General features: G+C 37.6%; 1 protein-coding gene across 1 annotated transcript in view; it reads left to right on the forward strand.

Annotated features, from left to right (window-relative positions):
* The first annotated feature begins 3,451 nt into the window (after nucleotides 1–3,451).
* The window catches only part of LOC111329714 (uncharacterized), a 49,743-nt gene continuing 45,113 nt past the window's right edge, over nucleotides 3,452–8,081 (forward strand). The window contains exon 1 of the mRNA XM_088752636.1: nucleotides 3,452–3,581. Within this exon, the coding sequence (XP_088608762.1) occupies nucleotides 3,554–3,581 (28 nt within the window). The 5' untranslated portion in view covers nucleotides 3,452–3,553. The remainder of the gene's footprint in view (nucleotides 3,582–8,081) is intronic.

Below are 8,081 nucleotides of genomic sequence, written 5' to 3' on the forward strand. Positions count from 1 at the left end.
GGGAAACTGGATTCGAGATGGATCGTGATATCGATAAGTTACCCAAGACATCCAGCGCGCTCCAAGGCTGGCCTCTTCGAGTCACGCTCCTATGCACGCGTTAGTTTGGTCTTGTCACGCGTTACATTCCTCCTCACTTGGCGCTTATGTGGAGGTAAGATGGTTTTAAATTTATGTTTCAGAGTCACGTAAAGTAAAATTTCTCGAAAGAATCAGTGGTTTAAAAGACCACAGATCTCTCTAGTGTCCTTTGCTCGCCGTTGTTGTTGTTATTATCCGGAAACAAGACTGTTTCTCATGTGTAGAACTTCTTGACACCAGCGAATATTCTAGACCATAGATAAACGAAGAAAGCGGCTACACATAGATCGATGTAGCCAACGAAATTTTGCATAGTTTCGGTAGCGAAGGTCCAGGTAACCACAAAACAAGAAACTTCTCACTTACCTTTGAGAATGATAAGCTTGGCTCCATTCTCTTTCCCGGGTCTCTTAACCTTTCAACTACTAAGATCCGATAGTTAATTCTCCCCTCTAGCTGCTACACATTTCCTTTTAAATCGATAATGAGAATTTGGTATTTGATTAAGACCATTTCTTCTACCAGGTAAGTTTGAGTATTCTCATTACCTGTTTGCTTGGTGATGTATTTGAGTATTCTCATTACCTGTTTGCTTGGTGATGTATTTGAGTATTCTCATTACCTGTTTGCTTGGTGATGTATTTGAGTATTCTCATTACCTGTTTGCTTGGTGATGTATTCATTTAATGAGGAGAAGTTGAATGTTAATCACTTCTGAAAGTTTTAATAAGAGGATTTTTAGTTGTTGAGTTTATTGTGCTAACGCCATTGAAAAATATAAAAAGGAAATTCCAACGTGGAAAGCGCGGGACTATCCCTGAGCTTAATAAAGCGTCAATACTACCAGTTATAAGCAGTTGTCATTTGTCCATAGCTGTAATTAGAGTTAATCTGTAACCATCTCTTGGTCTTTTTTTCTCTTTTTTCCGTTGTTATTGATATGCATCAGATATTAATAACATGACCTGATCCTTTAGATATTTTATAGCATCACCTAATTCTTAGTAGTATAGGCTTGAAAAGAACTGCGTTGTAAAACTTTCTTTGTTCAGAACTCTGGTGTTACCTGGACGTACCAGTACACAGATTAAAACTTACTTTGAAGATAAGTTTATTGTGAAAGTTACTGTCTCAACGATATTTAACAGCCGTAATATATCCCGACCCTCGGGTAGCCAGCGAGTGTTCCCCAGGAGGAGCCCTCCAGAGCGTTTTATTTGTTTCCCCGGTCCATCCGTTTTAACAGAATTAAAGGGCTAAATACTTTCATTACTTTGTAATCCTCGAGGAGTCGCTTGACGAAACCAAGCAAAGGTTGTGTTGGAGACTACAACCCCTGACGTCGTCGGAAGCCATCGTTATTCATCAAGGGTTAAGGTTAAGGGTTAGAAATTTAATTCAAGGCTTTTCCACGATAAGATCTCGATAGAAGCGGAGATGGTGGCAAAACACGCCTACCTGTAGATCTGAGAAGACGCTACCTCCTAGTGAAATATATAGGGAAGATCGGGGGCGGGTGCTATGGCAAACACACGGGTAAGGATTTCACATTTTTATCTTCATCTCCGTCTTCATCATCTCCATCTCCATCTCATCATAATCCCAATCGTCGTCGTCATCGTTATTGCTATTGTCATCCTCATCATCATCGTGTGAAAACAGGTTTTTTGCCTTAACGAATTAACGGATGGACGGAGAACAACCTGATAAACTTCGTCTGAGAAAAGGCTTTTCTGGGGGTACCCACTGGCTGCAGGAAGGTCGGGATCTACGACGGTTGTTGACTATATTTGAGACATTGACTGAACAACAACAAATTTGGCTCTAACGCAAATTTATTCTGTAAGTATCACGGGACGGTCTGGTTTGGACCAAACAAAACTCTACAAAACAGCTATATTTAAGCCTAAGGTACAAAGGATTAGGTAATGCTATGAGTTAATTATAAGCTCGTTCCCAGGGTCTTTTCACCCCAACTTCACCCCTAACTAAGGGAAAAGGCCCTGGGAACAAGGTTGCAGGAATTTCGCCTTTTACAAGATTAATCGCTTTCAAAAAGCTCAGGTGGATAACAACTACACAAAATACCATGACAGGTGACGGTTACAATTTAACACTGATTACAGTTATGATCTAATAACGTCAATAACAACTGTTTACGGCTGTCTTGGAACTGATAGCATTTAGGCATTGCTAAACTTAACAAAATCTCGCAGTTTCTACGTTGAATTTTATATATATTTAGCGCTAGCATAAAAACTTGATAACTAAAAATCCTATCGTGACAATCATCATCGTCACCATCATCGGTATCGTCATTTTAATCGTCATCATCAAACATAGTCATTAGGTTTCGCTCGAGCCCCCCGCTAACTCGAACTGGTACAGGATCCGATTTCTCTTGGATTTAACCTATTTTCCCCATCATTTCTATCAGCTGACTTGAATTCGGTTAACTCGAAATCCCCGTTAACTCAAACTACTTTTACTTCATTTGGTTAAAATTTATTCTGATTACCAGAATTTTCAGTTAAAACGTGGGTGAATAAACGCAGAGATGTTGGAACTTAGCAAATTGGCACGTCCCAATCTTAAATCACGATCGATACGAACGTGATAACATTCAAATCGTACGGTGGCCCTGAGGTGCAGGTGTACGGTGGCCTTGAGGTGCCATCCACTATTTTAGCGACTTTTTTTGGCGACTGCTTTGCCGCTGGACGTTTTATTACGGGCTCACTCCATCTGCGTGGCAAACTGTGAAAATGGCGGAAGATATGAGTAAGTAGGACCGTGAAATTCTCGAGGTAAATACTTTATATTGCTTTCTTGTATGTTTTATTAATTGTATAAATTTGCGCATTCACAGACTGCAAACTAAAGCTAAGCATTAAATGGTAATGTGTCCCCTGCTCACCTGCACTGAGAAGCACCAGAATTTAAATGATCAGAAAATCTGTAACTTCTATCGAGCCTTCTTAAATTCGAGCTGATTTACTGTGACTTTCCACTCATCACGAATAATTATCAATCAATCAATCCGACAATCGATTAATCAATTGGGTCAGATAAATTTTTTTCTTTGTATTTCCCTTCTGTCAATCTTAACAGTTTTCTTTTTTGTCCATTAATCTATTTCTTGTGTATTTCCATGTGTTGATCATATATTCCTTATTTTCTTAATCATGCAGTACCATGTTCAAACAGGAGATGCAGATACTATTGAAAAAGCTGAATCATCTGATCAGGAATCATTTAACACTATGGATGGTCTAGCACCAACTCATTCAGATAGTGGATTATTGGCTCTCAGTGATCAAATCGAATCGTCAATGGATTTTCTCGAACCTGCTCATTCAGATGGTGGATTATTGGCTCACAGTGATCAAATTGAATCGTCCCGTACCAACTCATTCTGATAGTGGATTATTGGCCCATAGTGATCAAACTGAATCATCTAACACTATTATTGATGCCCCAAGACCAACTAATTCAGACAGGTAAATGTTTCAATAAGTCAACATCTATAATTATCTATTAGTATAGCAGATTAATAAATTATTAAGACAGAAAATCTTTCATTTCCAAAGCGATAGCATGACAGACAGACATGAAATATATAGGTGAAATGTACAATTTTCTGAAAATCAATTAAATAAAATGAAATTCAAGCAAATAACTACTTTAAAATGTCTTTTTTAAATTTAAACTCCTATGAAGTTTCAAGCCATTTGGAGCAGTTTTAGTAGAGTTATTAACTTTTTGGTTTCACCTAATGAAAATTAAGGAAGGTAGCACATTAATACTCAATCAATACCATGACTAGCGAGGAAAATTTGCTTGAAATTCAATCTAAATTAGACATTACAACAAGATAATTCCACTGGGACCTTTTACAATACCTGGCTACACTGCTTGATTAATCTTCTTTCTGTTAAATTGTTAAGCTGTTGATGGAAGATCCATTTTAAATTAAATGTCATTTAATTTGTCAGAGTTTTGAGGATAAGAAGAGCATATTTAATGACTGATATGATAAAAAAATTTAAAGATCACATGATAATGAAAGAGCCCGTGTCAGTGGATATGGTCAATAGTTTTGGAAATGAAGAGCATGCTGTAGACACAAATGGTGTTTTTCTGGATGCACTTTCAGCATTTTGGAGCTCATTCTTTGACTCATGTTCAGTTGGCGAGGAAGAGAGTCCGGTTATACGACATGACTTTCAGTCCACTGAATGGGAATCTGTTGAGAGAATAGTTGTGAAAGGTTATCAGCAGCTGAAGTTCTTCCCACTGAAATTAAACAAGGCATTCTTTGTCGCAGCCCTGTTTGGAGAAGGAGACATCACAGATGAACTGCTGTTAAACTCTTTCCATGGCTATGTTAGTCAAGATGAAAGGGATTTGGTTAACCTTGCCATCGATAACAAACTCACTGAAGAACAACAATAAGAGTGGCGTGAGTTTTTGGATCAGTTTGGCTGCAAGTTCCTCCCTAGGCCTGACCAAGTGAAAAGCATAATCCTAGAAGTTGCCCATAAAGAAATAATTCAGTGTCCTCTGTATATTACTGATAGCTGGAGCTCACCTCTTAGTGTCATGAGGAAAGCAGATTTTCCAAATATCCACCAAGTAGAAAAGTTATTCGAGGAAGCAAAACCAACCAACAAAAAAGTCTTGGGACTTATATCTGCAAATTGCATAAATTCTGCTGAGAGAGAAGCAGTGTCATATTTCCAGCGCTATATCAGAGGAGTGGATAGGGAAAAACTCACCAAGTTTCTAAGATTTTGTACAGGGTCAACAATGAGTTGTGTTCAGAAGATCACATTGATGTTCACACATTTGGATAGTTTCCAAAGAAGACTTGTTGGTCATACATGTGGCGCAGTTTTTAGAGTTGCCTGTCACCTACCAATCTTTTCCCCAGTTGTGAGGAAATGAACAACATTTTCTCCACCGGATATTGGGAAATGGATTTTCTCTAGTTTGGAGTTTACATGAAATTCATGAAGCAAGTTAACATTTTGGAAATGTTACTAGGACTTACTTTTAGCAGTTATTTCTGTGAACATTTTAAAGTAGTTATTGTTATATTAATTCAGAGAATATTTTGAAATATTACAGAGACTTGTTGTTAGCATTTATTTGTGTGAACATTTTCAAGGTAGTTATTGTTATATTAAGAGAATATTTGAAAGATTACAGACTTATTGTTAGCTTTCATTTGTGTGAACATTTTAAAGTAGTTGATGTTATATGAAGAGAATATTTGAAAGATTACAGAGACTTGTTGTTAGCTTTCATTTGTGTGAACATTTTAAAGGTAGTTATATAATTCATTAATGTTAATGGAAATTCCTGGGATTCCTGGGATTCCTGAAATTGGTATTGACATACAAGCTTAGTGACTGTCTTATAAGTGTTTGATATAAACAAAGTGACTATAATTTTATCTAGTACATAGGTTGAACCTTGCGAAGAAAGAAAAAGCTTTGAAAAATTTAAAATAATGCTCCAATAAACAGTTAACTAATGGAAAAAGTTAAAAAAAAGCCATCTCTGAAAGAACCTTAACTATAACAATCCTACGTCTCATTAATTGCATGATTTCTCTCTGGTTAAGCTTATATAGTGTTTTTACTACACTTATTTCTGATAAACACAACAATGCACAGTCCATGAGTTAGGCTCAGTTTCCAGCCATTCGAGTTTTGTGCACCCACAATACTCTAAGAATATTACTGGTGCACGAAACCCCTATGTCTAAGCAGTCAGTATTATAATTTAGAATCAAACAAAACTTAGTAACTTTGAGAATTCTTAAAAGTATCCCTAAAAATTCCCAGCTTTGAAAGTCCCACTTGAAAATTTTAAAGTTGTTGGAAAAAGTCATGACTCCCAACTTCAAACTTTTTGCTTCTTAGAACATGTGTTTAAAAGTTGGGAATTCTCAGAAAGTTTGGAATTTATTTTGCAAGTGCTCCTAGCAATTAAAACATCTCAATATGACTTAAAATACTTTTATACAAGTCTTCAGCTTCCTCAGCATTGGTTGGAGGTTGTAACTTTTCATCCTCCATCATGTCATTTCGGCTAAATCTTTGAAATGAGGAGAACATCCAAATGAATTTGGTTCTTCAGCACATTCGCCTTCAGCCATATCAGTCTCATCTAAGCCTACTAGGATCAAATAGTCCTCAACATTACTTGATCGTGGTACATAATATAGCATGTTGGGGCGACCAGGAGGAGATTCTGTTTTTTTTTTTTTTTTTTTAGGGTCTACTTCTGTGTGAATTCCAAAGTTAAGCAACTTTATAAAGTTCCTTTTGGAGGATAGCCATGCAACAAAATTTTAACTCTGTGTGAATTGGGTCATCATTATTAAATAAACCCTGATCCCTAAAGTCTTTAAAGTATCTCATCCACCAATTAGAACACTGCTTTAGTAAAACACCCCATCAGGCCTCAATTCTTTGATTGGCAGTTGATCTGCCATATATAAAACTACGTTCTCCACTAAACTCATCAATAGAATCTCTTCGAAAGAAATATTGAATTGATTCAATACCGTCCCATTCTCAGTTCCTCTATCTGCCCTAATCATAGGAGCAGTGCCACCAATGTGCCTAACATAGTCCAGATAGTATTTGGATATGTATCTTGGGTTATTATTTGAATCGGATACCTCTTACCAAAGGACTTTTCGACTGTAACCATCTATAGCCCCATGTATACAAAATCCATAGGGTTTTACCCCATAAACATTCCAAAGAAAAGCCAGAGTTTCAGTTGCAGTGTACCCAAGAGTGAAGTATTCTTCGATTACTTCGTTGTGTGCACGATCTACTTGATCAAGCAACAAACCTTGAGGAAGAACGCCTTGAAAAGCCGTTAATTTCGAGGACAATAAAGATAATAACAAAATGAACCACATTTTTAAGTTGATGGAGTAAGTTCGCAATAAAACGACCAGCGGCAAAGCAGTGGCTAAAAAAGTCGCTAAAAAAAGTAGCTATAAAAGTCGCTATGATTCAGAAAGTCGCTAAAATAGTGGATGGCGCCTCAGGGCCGCCGTAGTTATCGTTATCCGCTTATCGCCTTCTATGTCGTCATTGTGACTGGCCGGTGATGTCATCGTCATCATCTTCGTCATCGTTATCATCTTCGTCATCTTTATCGTCATCGTGACTGGTGTTGTCATCATTAAAAGTCGTTCTTAAGTCTACTCTTTTCTTTGAATCCATCCTTTTGAGTTGTACATACTTCAATCTTTAGTTTCAGGACGTAGGCTTTTTTTAGAGACAGAGATAGAGACAGAGAGAGCGAGAGACATGTGGTGAAGCCATACCGACAGAGAAACACTTCATACGAGAATTTCAAAACTGTGCCCTTTGCCCTACGTTTTTGTTACAATCAGCTGCAAACGAAAGCTGATAAATCCAGTTAGGGAGATAGTGTTTGAAGAGTTTGAGGGAAAAAAAAAAAGGAATCGAAACAAGTGGAAACGACGTTAGGCGTAGGCGCGCAGAACAGGTAAAATCGTAAAATTATGAGGACGTGTGGGCGTGAAAATCCAATCAGAAAACTCACTCGACGTCACAGTAAGAGGCCATAGCTCTTATCATGGGTTCACAGTTACTGTGTCTTGAACGTGTCTTGATTACGATCTGCATAAATCGCTTAGAATCTTAGGAACGCTTCGGCGCGTGCTGAGTTAAAATATAAAAATTGGAATAATGGAGTCTACCCTCAAGGGACGGTGGATTCGTCTCATATGTTTAACAATTTGTTGTATCATTCTGTTTACCTGAGTTGATTTTGAAATTAAACCGGGTAGAGTGGCTATATGAAGGCTTTGAAATGTATCGGTTTCCTGCTGTAGTTTGCGATCTGATCTTAAATTAGCAGATAAATAAAATGCCAGGAAAGTAGAACAACAGTGCGCACCAATGAGCAAAAAGTAGGTACTCGTCAGGTTCCGGGGAACCTGA

Source organism: Stylophora pistillata, chromosome 3 (assembly GCF_964205215.1).
Source record: "Stylophora pistillata chromosome 3, jaStyPist1.2, whole genome shotgun sequence".
NCBI lineage: Eukaryota > Metazoa > Cnidaria > Anthozoa > Scleractinia > Pocilloporidae > Stylophora > Stylophora pistillata.